Source organism: Castor canadensis, chromosome 7, assembly GCF_047511655.1.
Source record: "Castor canadensis chromosome 7, mCasCan1.hap1v2, whole genome shotgun sequence".
Classification (NCBI taxonomy): Eukaryota; Metazoa; Chordata; class Mammalia; order Rodentia; family Castoridae; genus Castor; species Castor canadensis.
In genome coordinates this window covers 18026619-18045021 of record NC_133392.1, presented here as the reverse complement: position 1 = coordinate 18045021, position 18403 = coordinate 18026619, and the positions used below count along the sequence as shown (strand labels likewise).

General features: G+C 37.6%; 1 protein-coding gene across 7 annotated transcripts in view; it reads left to right on the top strand.

The window, feature by feature from the left end:
* Positions 1-18403, top strand: part of Vti1a (vesicle transport through interaction with t-SNAREs 1A) — a 345401-nt gene that overhangs the window by 209402 nt on the left and 117596 nt on the right. For 3 of the 7 annotated variants that reach the window (XM_074078312.1, XM_074078311.1, XM_074078313.1), the window contains 2 exons: positions 2750-2820; positions 3517-3578. In XM_074078312.1, coding sequence (XP_073934413.1) covers positions 2750-2820; positions 3517-3578 — 133 coding nt within the window. Of the gene's footprint in view, positions 1-2749; positions 2821-3516; positions 3590-9011; position 18403 lie in introns of those variants that run through there. The other 4 variants (XM_020167024.2, XM_074078315.1, XR_012449627.1 and 1 more) reach the window with 3 other exon arrangements.

Below are 18403 nucleotides of genomic sequence, written 5' to 3'. Positions count from 1 at the left end.
AAAAAAATTTGGAGGCTACTTAAAAAGCTGGACTTCGATCTACCATTTGATCCAGCAATACCACTCTTGGGGATATACCCAAAAGACTGTTACTCCAGAGGCACCTGCACATCCATGTTTATTGCGGCACTATTCACAATAGCCAAGTTATGGAAACAGCCAAGATGTCCCACCACTGACGAATGGATTAAGAAAATGTGGTATCTATACACAATGGAATTTTATGCAGCCATGAAGAAGAACGAAATGTTATCATTCGCTGGTAAATGGATGGAATTGGAGAACATCATTCTGAGTGAGGTTAGCCTGGCTCAAAAGACCAAAAATCGTATGTTCTCCCTCATATGTGGACATTAGATCAAGGGCAAACACAACAAGGGGATTGGACTATGAGCACATGATAAAAGCGAGAGCACACAAGGGAGGGGTGAGGATAGGTAAGACACCTAAAAAACTAGCTAGCATTTGTTGCCCTTAACGCAGAGAAACTAAAGCAGATACCTTAAAGCAACTGAGGCCAATAGGAAAAGGGGAACAGGTACTAGAGAAAAGGTTAGATCAAAAAGAATTAACCTAGAAGGTAACACCCACGCACAGGAAATCAATGTGAGTCAATGCCCTGTATAGCTATCCTTATCTCAACCAGCAAAACCCCTTGTTCCTTCCTATTATTGCTTATACTCTCTCTACAACAAAATTAGAGATAAGGGCAAAATAGTTTCTGCTGGGTATTGAGGGGGGGGAGCGGGAGGGGGTGGAGTGGGTGGTAAGGGAGGGGGTGGGGGCAGGGGAGAGAAATGAACCAAGCCTTGTATGCACATATGAATAATAAAAGAAAAATGAAAAAAAAAAAAGTGGATTCTGACAGAAGTAGTATAGGAGCAGGTTTCAAAGTCATAATAGTCCATTGATTTGTTTATATTTATCATCACCATTCAGTATAATGCTTATTGTTGTTGTTAGGGACCAGTCACTGCTAAACATTTTCACTGAATTATCTTATGAAATCCTTATAACAACCCTATAATATACTACTATTATTATTATTATCCATTATAGAGATTAAGAAACTGAGATAGAAAAGTTAACTGATTTATGTGAACCCTTGCAGTTAATAAGTGTCAGCCCTGGGGTTTAGGCTCAAGCCGTGTGAGATCACAGCCAGAGTTCTGTGGCTATGTGTTGACCCAATCACAGTCACTGCTCTGAAATGTAAATACATTAACCACTGTGGTGATCCCTTAATGGCTTGATTAAATTACTTGCCTTTGTTAGACTTGGTTGAATACTTGTTGAATGGTTATGTGTAAAGCCAGACATGATCATTGTCACAGGTGTGGACATAGCTGGGCATGATGGCACAGACTTACAATCACAGTACTAAGGAAGCCAAGGCAGTAGGATCACAAGTTTGAGGCAGCCTCAAACTATGCAGGGTCTGCATAGTGAGACCCTGTCCTTAAAAAATTAGTTTAAAGAGACAGTGCAAGAGAGAAAAAAGGAGAGACTGTGACAGAGATGGAGAATAAGGTAGTTAGGTTGCCCAGTCGTAAGTTAGATTGACATTCTTTTATAGAATTAGGCTCCTCCCAGGAAATGGGAGAATGACTCTGAAAAACATTTATCTAAGCCAACTGGATATTTGCAAGATCAGAACATACCTGCTGTCTTGTAAAAGGTCTGTAGTCAGAGGTGAGACTGCCCTGTGCCAGCCAAGTCAGATAATCTTGGCCAGCAAAGTATTCATTAGTGTCAGCCATGTGGCTTTTTAATGAATGTGCTGTGCTGCTTATACTAGCATAAGGGTTTTGAAGTTAGGGAGTGAAATACTGCCTTCAGCTCAAACTCTCAACTACTTGTTAAGGAGTGCTCCTCATCTTGATTTGACTCAAGAATCTATAGCACTGACAACACATTAAATAAGCCCTTGCTTCTAGAAGAATGGAAGCCTAGAGATAGATCCACTACTAGTATGCTGTAGCAAGTGATAATATGAGGATTACCTATGTAGGGTAAGCACATTAAAATCAAAATTGTGGCCAGATGTGGTGGTTCACACCTGTAATCCCAGCTACTCAGGAGGCATAGTTAGGATCACATAGGAGGATTGCAGTTAGAGGCCAACCCCAGGCAAAAAACTTGAGCCCCCCCCCCATATGAAAAATGCTTAAAGCAAAAAAGCCTAGGGGCATGGCTACATTGTAGAGTACCTGCCTAGCAAGCTCAAAACCCTGAATACAAACCCCAGTACTGCCAAAAACATTTTTAATCAAATCAAATCAAAATCATTTCAAATGAACATTGACTTACATAGGCAAGACAGTACCATAATAAAGGGAGGAAGGTAGAACAGTTATTAACATTACTCTTAATCTGTAAAGACCAAAGGACAAATTTCATGATGACACAATAACAAAACATTATACCTGGGCTCTCCTCCATCTTTGCAGGTAATTTGCTGGAGTGACCTTAGGCAAGTCATATCAACGCTGTATCATTACTGCTGTGTTGGTTATATTCTATAGGCTGAATTATAAAGTGCTTTTAATCATACTCAAGACATGTAGGCAAGTTTATCAAATACTGTTTAATATTTTTCATATATATGAGTTAAAATATGCATTGGTGTATAAAGCATACTACTTTAACCTAAATTCTACTCCCATTGTCATTTTGGTACTTGTAAGGATTATTCTCACATGCATCCCAAGTTAGTTGTCTTTCCTTACTCATATCTTCTTTTCCATAGAGCAAATTGGCCAAGAGATGTTGGAAAACCTCAGTCACGACAGAGAAAAGATACAGCGAGCACGCGAAAGAGTAAGTGCAAGTGACATCACCTTTTCAATATTCAGTTAATGAGAAGACATAAAAATAAATGGTCATTGGAACATGCCCAGACAGTAATGGTAACATAGATAGTAATACTAACATAGATGGAACTAGGTATGTTTTTAAATGGCTAGGGCGAATGAGGGGTGCAGTGTCTGTGAAGAGGAAAAGAAAGGATTTGAGAGCTGACTCTCCCCATCCTGGAATGTCCACGTGGATATTTTATTTAGGTCCTGGCTAAGAAGAAGGCCATTGAGGGGGATTTTAGAGCATGTCAATCTTTCAGAGCAAAGGCTATAAAAATACTAGTGTCTTATCCTTTCTCCCTTCATTTCATTTCCATGCGTGTTCTTAGGACTTTGCACATCCATACATTAGAGATTAATTGACACATGAATGTTAAACTCTGTCAGTTCATCAGGCTTTTGCTTTTATATCCAGTTCAAGTATCCATTTTTAAGCTCCTGAGATTACCTCTCCTACTCATTTTCTGAATCTATGAATTTTCAGAATTTGTATGTCAGATATAAATACATTTGTGCTTCTGTGCATAAGCATTTTTTTTACTGTTTGGCTTTTCTGATATGAAATAAAGTTGTAACTTGCCGTGCACTTTTGAAATAATCTAATTGCATGAAGTCTAGTTTGTTCTGGTTTGTTTTAATGCTGCTTTTCTCCTCCTAGCTTCGGGAAACAGATGCAAACTTGGGGAAAAGCTCAAGGATTCTGACAGGGATGTTACGAAGGTAAGAGCAAGGTAGGGACTGATCATCTTCTTCCTCTTTCTCTCCCTCTCTTTTTAACTGTTTTTTCATCCAATTGCAATTGGGCATTTTACAGACTTGCACGCTTCTGCTCTTCATACCCTGTGTCAAGGCCCTTTTGAAATAACAGAGCACTGACTTGACTCTTGTTTAGACAGAGACGCATACTGAGTAGCTCAGATTAGAGAGAAGGCTCGAGCTAGGGGGATTACCTAAAGCAATGGAAAAAATTAGGGTTAGACAAGAAGCATTTTTTCATAGCCTGAGGAAGGCCTGTGGCAGGAGCAGACTGACTGACTCTGTTTTGATAGGGGGAGTGCGGGCTTGCTGTCATCCCAGCACACTTGGTATCAGCTTTGCTCTCTATTACTGTGTTTTCACTGCTGTAAGGAATGCTGTTCGGGGAAACATTTTCACTTAATGTATATACTTAAAGACAATTTATAAAACATCAAGATCTGAATGCCTATGTGCCAGCAAACAAATCTTTATGTTTTATATGTATGTCTAAACTTTGATTGATGAAAAATATTCAGGAGAATATAAAAAGATAAATGAATAAGGGCAGGTAAGAGTCTATATATAGTATAGACTATGTATATTCAACCCAGAATTATTTTACACTCAGAATCTACCAAATTAGATCATCTGGCATCATCATGGCATTTTGGAAACATGGGTGGAAAGTGAATGAGGAACATTGAGAATGACCCCTAGAATAGCTTAATTGAAATTTTAAAAAAGAAAGCCTTCTATATAGTTATAAAAATGGCCACAGCCTTCTCTGATCATCTGTCCATATACAGTAATTATCATCTGTCCGATATATTGCATAAGAAACAAGTATATGTATAATTGTTCCATCTTCAGAGCTGATGCCTGTAAGTGTCTGTCAGTAATGAGCCTAAAGTTCTCAGGACACTGGCAACAAAGTCTCTACATTGCCCCTCCTTTTCCTGGAGACACGTTCCAGCTCAGAACCATAAACCACCAAAATCTCTGTTTAAGAGTAATATGTGAATGGCCTAAGAAAAACTCAAAATCTAAAGAGAAAAGCACTGGCAATTGAAAAGAATGCTTCAGTGCCTAAAGACAATAAAAAAGAACGAAAGAAGGAAAAAAATCCTCTGTTGCTTCCATGGGAGGGCTCCTGCGATGTGAGCTGTAACGAATATTCTGCATATGTCTCCATTTTGTCAAATCTCATTAAAGAGTACTCCTGCTTTATGTCAATTGAGCTGTCCAGAAATCATTCATCATTTTTTAGTGTAAAAAAATCATGTGGTTATTTAAATAATATCATATTAATGTTAAAGTTCAGCTGTCATTTAGTGGTATGGCTTAATCAGATGTAGCATTTAGGAAAAATAGTTTATTCAGGCTCTACATAGCTTTCAGGTTGGCAGATTCAAATAAGGATTTATGGGTTTCTAAACCAATGTATTTCTGTCCGTGTTTCTGCTTGATGTACCTCACCCCTTAATGCAGGACACTGCAGACAGTTATTTCAGCAAATAAAGCATCCCCTCATATTGCGTTTGAATAAATTTGCAAGTCGTTTGGAGAGGGTAAAGCACAAACAACTTCTGCAACCTTTGACTGGGCCCTCTGTAGGGAAATCACACTAACGCGGTAGCGTCAGAAACCTACAGAAGAAAATTACTCTGGTAAAATCTACTTGTGATTCTCTTTGTAGACAAACTCAGTCAATCACTGACTCATGTCCTTTTGGGATGTGTCTGGAAAACGAACGGAAATAAAAATCCCTACATGGCATTTGTCTGTGGGACAGTGCTTTTCACTGGGCACAGCTGGGATGTTGTATCTGCATATCCAGGTACTTTGAATCAATGCCATAACAGAACTAGATTCTTTAGGAACCAAATACCTAGTGGTAGTTTTTGGCTTTGTTTCTAATTACTATCCTACATGGTACACAATTCATTTTGGACTTGGGAGAGTGAAAAAAAAAATTACCAATTGCTTCACTTTGTTATTTTGGGTTATTCCCTAGAAAACAGTGTCTTGAGAAATGTAGCCAAGACTTTATACCAAAGTCTAAATTTAATGCTGTGATTTTGTATCCTCTGTTACATCACTCCCATTCACATGCCATTCACTCTTATTCACATGCCATGTTCTCTTATTCTTGTTCTTCCTAAAACCATATAGCTATACCATGTGCCAACAGGTGCTTCTGTTTTAATAAATAATATAATACTGGACCATGTGCTCATCTGTCACCTTCATAAATGTGAAAAAGAAATAAATGTCCTCTTCATGCAGTATAGGTATTTACCTGCATACAATATATTTATTTTCATATGGTAAATTCTATGTGACTGAGAATAATTACTCTACAACAAAATAAATATTTTAAGGAAAGATAACAGATTGGACCCAAGCATAGGGGTATACATCTGTAATCCCAACTACTCAGGAGGCAGGGGTAGGAAGATTGTGGTCCAATGCCAGCCTCAAGACACTATCTGAAAAACAAAAGTTAACAGGAAAAGGACTAGGGGCATGACTAAAGTGATAGAGCATTTGCCTAGCAAGCATAATGCCCTGAGTTCAATCCCTAGAACTGAAAAAAGAAAAGAAAGATCACTATCTTTTTGTTTGTGGGAACTCACAAAATTGTTTAATTCTCAAAGAAGCTTCTAAAAATTCTATGACCTCCATTCATCTTTGCTGATCATTTAAAAGAGCACCAGGAACAGAACTGAAAGAAAATATGATTTAAATAACTATAAAACCATCATATTTGGAGAAACTTAAAGAATAGGAGGTGATTTATGGAGCTGTAATGCAAAGTTTTAAAAGATCTAAAGTTGCAGAAAATATTGAGACAAAACTAGGTTAATGAAACAGCAGCTGATTCGGTCAAAAAGAAATTATTTTTCATGTATCTACTCTATGCTACCAAAAGAAAAACACAGGAGTAAACTGGTTCCTTCAAAATTACAATAGTAATACTTGACATCAGAATGAAGCTGGAGCTGATTTTCTGGAAAGTCATTTTTCTTCTGTCTTGACATAGATGGAGAGCTACCTAGGGACAAACTGTTCATTTCCTGACTCTGTAGACAGAGTTTAAATAAAGTGGAATTCAGATAATAATGAAAATAGCCATGAAACAAATGACCATTCGTGTGATAACTAGGTCTGAGAAATGGATTTTTCATTGATTCTCACAAAAACTTGATTATTACAATTGGTTGTCTTAAAAGTGTCATGAGTATCACTGGGAGGTATATAAATAAGTATATATTTATATATATATATATACGTGTGTGTGTGTATGTGTTTTCCATTTGACTAGGAAGTCTTATTAGGTCAAATATTGGTGGCAATCAGTAAAAATGGAAGTAGAAATTTTCAAGATTTTTAGTCAGGAGAAAAAGGAGATCAGGATTCTGTTTCTTTTCACCTCTGATGAGCTAAATAACTGTTAATAATTAGTTAGTAATAGTAATTATCAAACCTCTTTTCTGTATGGTCACCTCAATATCAAATAATTTCCATTCCTCCTCACACTGTTTTCACACACAAAATTCAAACATTTCCTTCAAAAGTGAATTCTGTTTATCCTTGCAGCGTGAGTACATGTGGAGCCTCTAAGAGGTCTTTTGTAACTAACCTGTAATATAAATAAAGCAGACTGTTGTAAAAGCAGTTGATCTCCCAACAATGTTCATACAATACTGTCTAATATGTGTTCTTTTGTTAGAGTTACTTCTGAGCAATTGCTAGCTAACATTGCTATCACGTTTTACATTTTAAGCATGGTCTCCTTATTCTGGTAGAATGAGAGGCAGAACATCTGGAAAACTTAAATGTACTATCAGAATAATTCCTAAGGGGCAGTACACTAGAAATGCTGGTACAAGATCTGTAAGCTATGGAAATATATTTCTTAAATGAACAGGCTTATCTTAAATAAGCCACGACTAGAAGTTTAGCTTCTTTAAAGTTTCATTCTCCCCACCGTCATTTTGCTCAGGAACAATTTTGTTATGTTTTAATTGTTCTAATTACAATGTCTAAAATTCAAGAGCTTTTAAGACCTATAAGAAAAAATGTCCTTGAAAGTTTACTCTCAATTTTTATGCATTGTAAAGGGTACCTTCTCTTGTAGTGGCTTGCATTTATATTTTCACTTTTTTCTTTTTTTTATCCTTTTCTCTGTTTATCCTATTCCTCCATCTTGGCCTGTTTCACTTACTCAGGATGAACTGGCCCTAACTTAGAATTAATGTAGCAAGGATCTCAAATTCTAAGCTATTTTTCAGGTTTAAATAAAGTGCCTGTTCTTCCAAATTAATTTGTTGAATTTGCTGTAGACTCTTCAGACTTAGCATATTTAAGATCTGATCTAGATTAATGCTATGAAGAGAATTTGTTTTTGAATCTTGGTCCTTTTTGTATGGCTAAATTTATTACTATATACTTGGCTCATTGTCTTTGGCCTATGATCTCTTCAGGGCCAAAATGGGTAGTACTTTTATCAAACTAAAGAACAGCTTTGTATTTACTTATTTGTATTTTTTTATTTAATAACATTCTTATGCCTTTAAACAAATTTTGGCTGGCATGGTGGCACGTATCTATAGTCACTGCTACTTGAGAGGCTGAGTTGGGAGATTTGCTTGGAGCCCCTGAGTTTGAGGTCAGCCTGGGCAACATAGTGAGATTCCAGTCTCAAAAACAAAACAAAACAAACAAAAAACCCATAATTTCACTCTGGTGTCAGTCAAAGTCAGAATCTGAATCTGTCAGGGATAAGTACCAGCTGCACTGAGGCGAGCCCTCCATGAGCATCTAACTCTGAGCCATGATTTACACATGCTATCTGATTTAAACCTTAACAGCAAGGAACCCTTAATGACCAGGAAGCAGCACTATCTCCCATTTTACAGATGAGGATAATCTCAGTGAAGTAAAGTGAACTATGTAGCATCACACATGTGGAAAGCAGCAGAACTAGCTGGGTTTGGTAGTATATGCTCGTAATCCCACATACTTGGAAGTGGATGCAGGAAGAGCTCACATTCAAGGCCAGCTGAAAAGGTAGCAGTGAGAACCGTGTACGAAAAACAATGCTATATGCTGTGATATGATTCCATTTCTTCTGAGAAACAATTGTCTAGTTAACAGTTTCCTTAAACAAGTCCCTTGTTATAGTAAATGGAAAAAAAAACACTTGAATATTAAACTTTGGCAATCATGCCAGTCTCCCCATCTGCCCGTGCCCCTCCTGTTTCACTGGTCTAGGAAATACAGAATCCACATTGTACTTTGTGCACTACCTACTGAAATCTGTTTGAAAGGACACCTTCAAGACTATTCAGGAAGGCAGGGATTATCACTCCCATTTTAAAATAACAGGGAACTGTTGGTTAATTTCACCAGGCTATACCTCCATGCCTAGATCTCCTGCTCTGCTGGACTGCAGCCCTCTTCTGAGCAGCATCAGGATCCTCGCAGTGGTCAGACAACTCTCAATGTGCAGACGATTGTCCTGAAAGCAGCAGCAAACTACCAGATCCCACTGTTGGGACAGGTTGAAGGCCTAGGTTATACAGCTGCCATGCCAAAAGGAGCCCCAAGCAAGTGGGTTCTTGAGGAGTCCTATTCAACTGTCTTATTTTTGAGCAGTTACTAGAACCAATAAAATTCAACAGTGTGCAGCAGGAGAGTCTGTAATCCCCCTGACCACCAGACCTTGGCAAGTACCATAGTTAGGAAGTTTTATTTTCCTATCTAACCCATATCACCTGTGCTTTCTCACTGTAGAAAACAGTTCCAGTTTTGTTTAATTATTCAAAATGACATTCCATGGAGGCATCAAGAGGTGTCTGCCCTATGGATAGGAGGCAAGCTCTGGTGCTGCACTGGCTCTCCTTTGTAGCTGTTACCTTTGGCAAGAATCTGGCCTCTTTGTACCTCAGTTTCTTCATCTATAAGATAGGGATGACAGTGGTCTTTACCTCATAAATTCACAGGACAATTAAAGGAGCTAATGCATGTGAAGCACACAGTGCCTGGTATTTAATAAGGTCTCTGTAAATTATCATTATTATCATTGTTAGCAATTATTATTGCTATTATCATTATCATCATTATCACTGCTTGTTTTAAAACACCTGGGAGCAATGACCAAAATCAAAATGTTAATTAATATTTTAGGTTGATGAACTTTACATTTGCTTTTTCCATTCCCAGAGTTTCCTAGAAATTTTTTAATTAAAAATTAATAGTAATAAAAATAAAATCCTATCATTTTTCCCTGATGTCCTTGTTTCTGTAATGGAGCCACCATTCTCACTTTGTCTGGAACCCTCAGTTTGGTCACACTGCTTGAACTCCCCCAGAGTACTCAGAGCTCCACTTGGAGCACAGCAAAGCTCAGACGCTTTTCTTCTCCTTTGTACTATTTAGGAAAGGGAGCCCACTAGCTAATCTCTGTGCCTCCTCCCCTCTTTTGCCCTTCCGAATATGACAAAACTAGTACTGTTTCTTCCCTGCTTAGAAGCCTCCCAAGTTCCCTGTCACTTGCAGATACAAGTGTGTCCTCCTTTGTCTCATCTCTGAGGTCTGCCAGTGAACTTGTAGCCTTATTAGTTGCTACTGCCTTTGGACAGACACCAGGTCCCCTACCCAAGTGAGTTTGATTTCTCACTAATTCTGTTGCTTTGATTTGTGTGTAACTCCTATCTGGAGCATTCTCCATTTGCAACCCATTTTAGTCAACGTCTTCTGGATGCAAGTGTCAGAAACCCAGATCAAACTGGCTATACACCAAAAAAGGATATGTATTGCCTAATGTAACTAAATAGACCAAGAGTAGAAGTGACTTCAAAGACCATGGAATCTTAAGGGTTAAAGCAATGTCATCAGGATGGGGTCTTGCTCTTCCTATCTCTCACTCAGATCTCTTGAGTGAGTGTTCTATTCTTCGTCTGGGCTTCTCCTTATAAGAACAGTTTTGCCAGCCTATCAGTGACACCCATTGAGTATAGCAAGTCTTTTCTTCCCAGTAGACAGAAAAATCATAGAGTGGAGTCATATTGATTCTGATTGGCTCTGATTAGGTAAAAATCCCATTGATTAATGACAGGAGACCCTGAGCTGAAAATGGACAAATGGACTGGGAATGAGTGAAGCATAGTTCCTTCAGGAATCTCAGAGCTTCTGCCGGAAAGAAGCATGACCACAGTATGGGCGAAAAGTACAGGTATTACCTTCATGAGCGCTCCTGATCCCGGGTGAATTCCTACTTTCCCCACCAAGTCTTCAGTGCAAAAGTGGTACTTCTCACAAGACACCGTCAGCCAAGAAAATCCAAGAAGGAGTTTAGATAGCTCCCCACAATATTGTGCAGCCAGTGGAAATACATAAAGAAGGAAATACATTTGAAAGAAAAATAAAACAAAATCACGGAGTCACTTTAGTACCCTCAAAGTATAGACTTTCAATAGAGCCCTATATAGATTTATAGACAGGTTGAAATTTTCCTACTTGAAAAGAAAGCAGGAGACACAGAGGATCTACTGCTTTGTAAAATGAAACAACTTTAGCCTTCGTGCCACAGAGATGGGCCCTAGATAAACCATGCGTCAAGTGACTACTGGTTGCAGGTACATCTCTGCCCTTAGGAGGAGAAGACATTTCTATCCTACCACTTCTCTGCAGGACCCTGAGGTCAAACCTCTCTTAATTGTAACCTACTAGTCAGGAGCCTCTTTACATTTAGCACAGGGCCATGTTACCCCTGTACAGGCTTCATGACCAAATAGTCTTCAGGCTTCATCTTTGAAAGAATGAGTAGGAATAGTTTCAAAGTTACTATCCAGGTCCATATGGGTATAATTTAGTTGAAACCCTGCAAGTTTTTCTCTGTCGTGCTTTTGGATACACATAAACATGTTCATTCAAAGGTAAAATATGTATGTTCACAAAAAAGAGAATATTTTGTCTATTATTTAGCCACAATGGAAACACATCTTATATTTTTCTTGATTGTGAGCCACAATTTGACCTAATTCTTGAATTACCTTTCTTTTATGATTTTCCTTTCTTCCCCAGAATACATGCCATTCTGTAATGGGAAGTAGAGTGTGAAGGGAGCACTTTACCTTCACCATCAATGCCTTCTTTGAATGCAGCCTTGAGCTGTTAACTTTAAGCGAGGAGCCCTAGGCCTTTCTTATAAACAAGTAATGTAGCCTTCAGCCCCCCTCATAAATGGCTGTTTATTAACATATGCCATCACCAAACAACATTTTACAATCCCAGGCCCTGCACTGTTACACCACTGTCTGCTCCACTGTAAGTTGAGGGAGACCTTTCGCATCTGTTTCATTCAATGCTAGAGGCAGTGAACAATAGTGGAACTTTATAAATCGAGGGTTAGGACTTCTCCCTTCACAAATCTCCCCCTTCTTCTGCTGCCACCACCACAACTACCACTACCATATTTTTTTGTTTGAACACTCACATTGTAAATTAGCGTATTCACACATCAATTTTAAAAGGCTTGCTGTGTTATAAGATGGGACAAAGCAAGCTCAGTAACAGCTCATGCACAGTGCAGGTGGTCGAGCTAGCTGCTGCCCAGATCAAAAGTCACACAACTGTGAATCTGCTTTTGAAAGTGCAGTTAGGGAGACAAGGAAAGGCTTATCTGCACAAACAAGAACGAGTTATAGATATACATCACAAATGAGGGGGACAAAGCAGGGTTTCATAATCTTGCAGGGTAAAGAAACCAAATGCTGACAATTTTGAGGGCATCTCTGGAATATGTGGCTTGTTTTTGTTTGGGGTTTTTCCTATAAAATTAGTCTTTTATTATGCGGCAATTGATAATTATTATTTATGCTTTGGTACTGTTCCTAAAGTAGCTACGAATTTTTTAAGCCACCTTTAGGGCAGGAAATGGCTCCTTTTCATGGTTGTGTTTTATTTTTCAGCAACATTTAAAGACAGACTCCTATTTATACCACACAAGCAGTTTTGTCTGTTGTAAACAAAGTAAGTGGCTGGGAATTGTGCTTTCCCAGAAATGTTTTCCAAGGAAGCCATAATAAGAAACAACTGTGTAGATCTTAAGACTTTGTCATCTAGGTATTAAGAAAGAATTCTTTGCTTTTATGGCAAAAGCACACACTGTTTGTTAAGTAACATGTTTAATATCCAAGAGTGAAATTAAAATGTTTCTCAAATTGCAAGTATTAAGGTTGTTTTCACTTTTCATTTTAAATTGTCTCAACATTTTTTGGCAAGGCAGAAGCAGATAAGAAAGGAAGCCTAATCTTTTTTCTCATCCCCAATGTCTTTTTTAAAACCCTACCAACGTCTTTTGCGAAGTTACACGAAAACCATCAGAACTAGCTGTGAATATCAGTGGGGAAGATGCCAAAATGGTAAATTTGATCATAATTTTAAGAAGAGGGTTGTTGAAATTATGAAACAACAGCTCCCTAGTTTCCTGTATAATCAATTATTGTTTACCTAAGACAAAGTCACTTTACTTTTTCTGATGCCTTAATGATTTTATTATGAGAAAAAAAAACTGTACACTTTATTCCCAAATCAACTAAAGATGTCTGAGGTCCCCATATGTTTTTATGAAACCACACGTTCTGTCTCAAGCCCTAGGGCAATGGTCCTTCTCCTGGGGTGGCTTCACAGAGTCTCTGAACTTCTGAAGTTTTCTGAATATATGAAAATGCATATGTATATATGAATCTCTCTGGTAATTTCCCATTAAACTTCTATAAAATTTTCAAAACAGCCCATAACCAACTCCCTAAAAAAGTTTAGAAATTAGACACTGTTTTAGAACGGTGTCCATTTTCCCAGCTAAATACCACTGAATTATTTTGATTCTCTAGTTCATTTGAAAGGTCCTGGCATAAAAGAAGCACACATTTGAATTTGTCTACAAAGTTCAGCAACAAACTGAAAATTCAGGGATGCCTTCCTTGGGAAATTAGTTTGTCAAAAGTGAGTCCTTAAAGACAGTCATAACAATTACAGTGTATACAGGACCTTTTGGATAATAAGTCACATTTATGAGTATTATTTTATTTAAGATAACCTTTATAAAATTCTAAATTGATATCATGGTTATTACCCTTATGTAAATTGTCTGTCCATTTTCTGTTACTGTAGCAAAATACTTGAGACTGGGTTACTTACAAAGAATAGTTACTTACTTGGCTCACAGTTCCAGAAGCTGAGAAGTTCAAAAGCATGGTGCCAGCATTTGCCCAGCATCTGGTAGATGCCCTCTTGCTGGATAACATGGTGGAGGACATCATGGCAAGGCAGGACATGCAGGCTCCAGAGTCTCTTCTTTTTGTAAAGCCACTGATGTCATCATGAGGGCCCCCTCCTCTTGATGTCATCTGATCTAATTAACTCCTCCAGCCCCTACCTCCAAAGAATGTTAACATGTAAATTTAGGGGTTAAGTTTCCAACATGCAAACTCTTTAGGAACACATTCAAACCAGCAGTTATACATAATTGAGGCCTGCAGAAGTTGAGTCTTGCCCACAGTCTGTATTCACCAATACAGAGTGAAATTTGGACCAGTGCCCTGGTTTTAGCCATAGAAACCATGTTCTTAGCAGCATCCTGGCAGGAACAGCACCAGCATCTGCATCAGCAGCAAATGCTTGGTATTTTACTGGGTAAAAGGAAAAATGTTAGGCATTAGAAATCCAAAACTCAAAACTGTATTCCCAGGTAGCTTGATGTCTAACTTGAGAGCTTGGCTTACATGGTTTAGGAAGCAGCAGGACATAAAAACTATGTTATAAGTGAGAGATTGATGGCAAAGGAGATGACAGGAAGAAATTTCTGGGGCCTGAGTGGGCAAATGAGACTTCACAGGAGAGGCACATGATTACCAGGCCTGAAAGTTACTGCCTGATTCTTAACCCCCATATGGAGCACACCACTTCCCTTTTTATGGCAACTTCAAGGTAATGGCTCCCAGCGATAGAATTTGATTGCTGGGGGTGGTATTAGAAAGATCTGTTTAGCTACAGCTGTGGTTAGAGTGCATAGGAAGTTGACAACTTGGACCTCATCTGCTTATAAAGTTAACATGACGGAAGGGCTTCAACATAATCTTTACCTTAAATTAAATTGAAAATTCTTTTTAATTCTGATGGAATTTAAGGTTTTTTTCAAGCAAACAAGCAAAGGTGAAACCACCTAAATCGTTCTAATTTATATAAGCAATTATAAAAAAACCTTTCCATGTGTTAGAAAAATATTGAGAATTTTCACACATTGGACTAAAATTACATATTTAGAAAACATTATGGCCTTTTAAATAATACTACATGTCTACCATACATATATGTATAAGTCATGAATAGATGCAAAGAATGTGTGCAGAGTGTAGAGCACACGATTATTTTATTATGGCCTGTTACTTATTTGATAAATATATCACTTAAAAATGCTGAAATTTTTTCATGTACTCCAATTAAATCTTTCTCATCAAATGGCCTTATAGAAATTTAGTTAGTTGAAAACTTGCCCGGCCAATAAAGAAAAGCATTCATTTTCTGTTCTGTATACTTGATCTGAAGCTATAGACTTTTAATCTGTTTGTTCAAGGCCAAGCTATTTATATGGATAATTTTTAAAGCTGCTGTATAAAGGAAAAAAAAGACATTTTATTTATTCACTGGGGTTTTTTATGTGCCTTGAAATTGCATAGATAAAGTATTTTCAAGTTCATGGATCTAGAGAAGATAAAAGATCTCTTATTTTATAAGACTTTATGTAAACTTTTCATATGTACAGTTTTCTCATGGCTAGAATTTTTTAATAAAACATTATTTCAGTATTGTAACTGGAGTTTGATGTGGGATCTCTTTCTCTTTCCCTTGAATTACATGTTAAATTATGTATTTAAGATTGTTTTTATTGCATTTTACCTTCTGGGTTTTAATGGTTTTCTTCTTAGATAATTAATTTACCAATCCTCATTTTTAGTGTCAGCCAACTATTTAATATGATTGGAATACTGAATATTAAATACAAGTGGAAAACTGATAAATTAGCTTTTGAAAGCCTGGTTTTGTAACATATTTATATAAAGATGAAAAGCTAAGCCTGCTAGACTGAAAAGAGTCGGTTTTGAACTCGAGGGTGACTGGATCCAGAGCAGATCCTGGGTGAACATTAGCTGCTGTTAGCTCCGCTGTGCTAGGGCCAAGGAACAGCTTTCCCTGGCTGGAGCCTTCCCAAGCTATCACGGTCATCAGACAGGTGGGGAGTAAGTGTTGTAGAGTAGTGGGACATTTGAGAGCCAGCTCCTGATCCCCAGGACTCAACTTGGACAGAACAGGTGTCCTGGGAGGGACCGTCCTCTGATGACTGAGGGCAGGGGTGCCGTTCTTCACACACATAAAAAGTTCCCCTTCCCTCTACCCACAGGAAAATTAGAATCAACTACAGCTTTTTCTTTTGAAATAGAAAAAGAGAAATAAAAATATGGCATGAGGTTTTGGCTCTGACTTTATTTCCATGGAGCATGTAATCTATGAGAATTCTTGAAGCACAGTATCCATGTAGTTTTCAACATTGGAGATGCTGTAAAACTTAAGTGAATGCAAAAAGTCTTTTGACCAAAAGTTGTACATATAGGAGTAGAGATATGGCTCAAGTGATAGAGTGCCTGCTTTGCAATCACAAAACCTTGAGTTCATACCCCAGCCCGACCAAAAAAAAAAAAGTCAAAAGTTGTACATATAAAATGTAATTGTCTTTCTTTCTATTAATTATTTGTTCATTCACCAAGTGTTTCTTGAGCACTTAAAGCACTGGGCTAAGTGCTGGGAATAGAGTGTAAGACATTGAAAGACCCTGACCTCCAGCAGCTTAGCCTAAGCTGTAATAATAGTAATTGGTTGAACCATGAAAGTCAGCCTGAATGGTCTTTAGGAAACTATCTGTGGGCAGAAAGCAGTTGCTGGCATCAGAAAGGTTTCTCTTTCTGTAATACATATTGAAGACATGACCATGTTTTATTTTGGGGCATTCTCTTTAAACCATACTTTTCCCTTTAAAGTATAAAACAGTAATAATGTTATTAATTACATTTTGAAAAATTCTGATTCCTCTACTCTGAAACAAGCTATTCCCTTAAGATAAGCACTCCTTCCATCTCTCAGCCATGATTCATGTACTATGCTATGTTGCTTTTCTGAATATTGTGTCTTAAATTTCCACAGTATTTGTAACTATATCTTTCCTAATTCAAAAAAAAATATTCTAACTATAAAAGTTTTTTTTAAACCCTCTTACTTTGCAGGGAAAAAAAATTATCAAGAAACAGGGAACAGCTGGGCATAGTGGTGCATACCTACAATCCCAATACTTGGAAGACTAAGAAAGGACGATCACAAGTTTCAGGTCAGCCTAGGAAATAGTGAGATCCTGTCTCAAAAAAAAGAAAAGTTAAAGAGAAAGTAGGAACTGGGACAGATTTATTTGTACTCATGCTGGCTAAAGGTTAGCAACTGTTAAAGTTTTTCATTCCAACTTTTTTCTATTTATTTTACTTATAAACAACATATACAATTCTGTATTCTACTATTTGTGTTAAGATTATATTGAAAATATTTTCCCATTTCACTAAAAACTGTAATCATTATTATAATGGTTATATAATATTCCCTTATAAAAATATTTCTTATATGTTAGGCATGTAAGTTTATCTAGCTTAAAGTTATGCATTGATGCTATATGTCTTCATAGACTATATTATGCTCTTAGTGCAGCATCCTTAAAGAAAATAATTTGTTCATCTTACTTATGACTTCCCACTCTTGGCTTCTTAATTTTCTAGAATTGTAGTCAGCTAAGCTAGATCTTCCAGTACTTTTTCAAGAAAGGTATATATGATTTGTATATATAGTGATTCATATATAGGAATTGCCACCAATTCCATATGTGTGGCACATATGTATGTATGTGTCTATGTATACTGGGCTGGGCATAATATTTTTAGATCCTGTCCTTCTTAGGAATCTATAGAAATCTTCTGGCCTTGTGCTAGGCACTGATGGCTCAAACCTGTGATCCTAGTTACTCAGGAGGCAGAGAACAGGAAGATCACATTTCAAAGCCAAGCCTGGGCAAATAGTTCCTCAATACCCTATACTGAATATGTCCAACACAAAAAAAGCAGGGTTGGAGGGGTGCTGGTGGAGTGGCTCAGGTGGTAGAGCATCTGCCTAGCAAGTGTGTGGCCCTGAGTTCAAACCCCAGTACCGCCAAAGTAAATAAATAAATTAAGATTCTGTCTTCTTACCATTTTTATTGAGGATGCCAAGCAATTTGGTTTCATTAGTACATATTTCCCAGAATTGCATGCTTTCTGTGAATCTTTAGAATGTACTTTTCTTTTCCCAGGTTTCTAAATTATCTTTTTTCCATCATTTGTACATGTTTCGAAGTTTTTTGTTTGGTCACTTTTCATTACCTCTTTTTGGATTTGCAAATGAATGGCAACTTTATATGCTCAGCTCTGTCCCAATTCTCTTTGTCTCAAGACTGTCTTCATGGAAGGAAATGAGACTTCTTCCTTCTCTTTCCTTAACTCTAGCAGGAAAAATGTCCAACCCTTGCGTACACAATTCTCATCTCTTTTACAACTTTACCACCCACCACACACACAAACACACTTATTATAAATTGTGAAGACTGCAGTTCCCAGGATTCAGTACACCATGCCACACTTTACCAGTAGCTTCCTAATATTGATTTATTG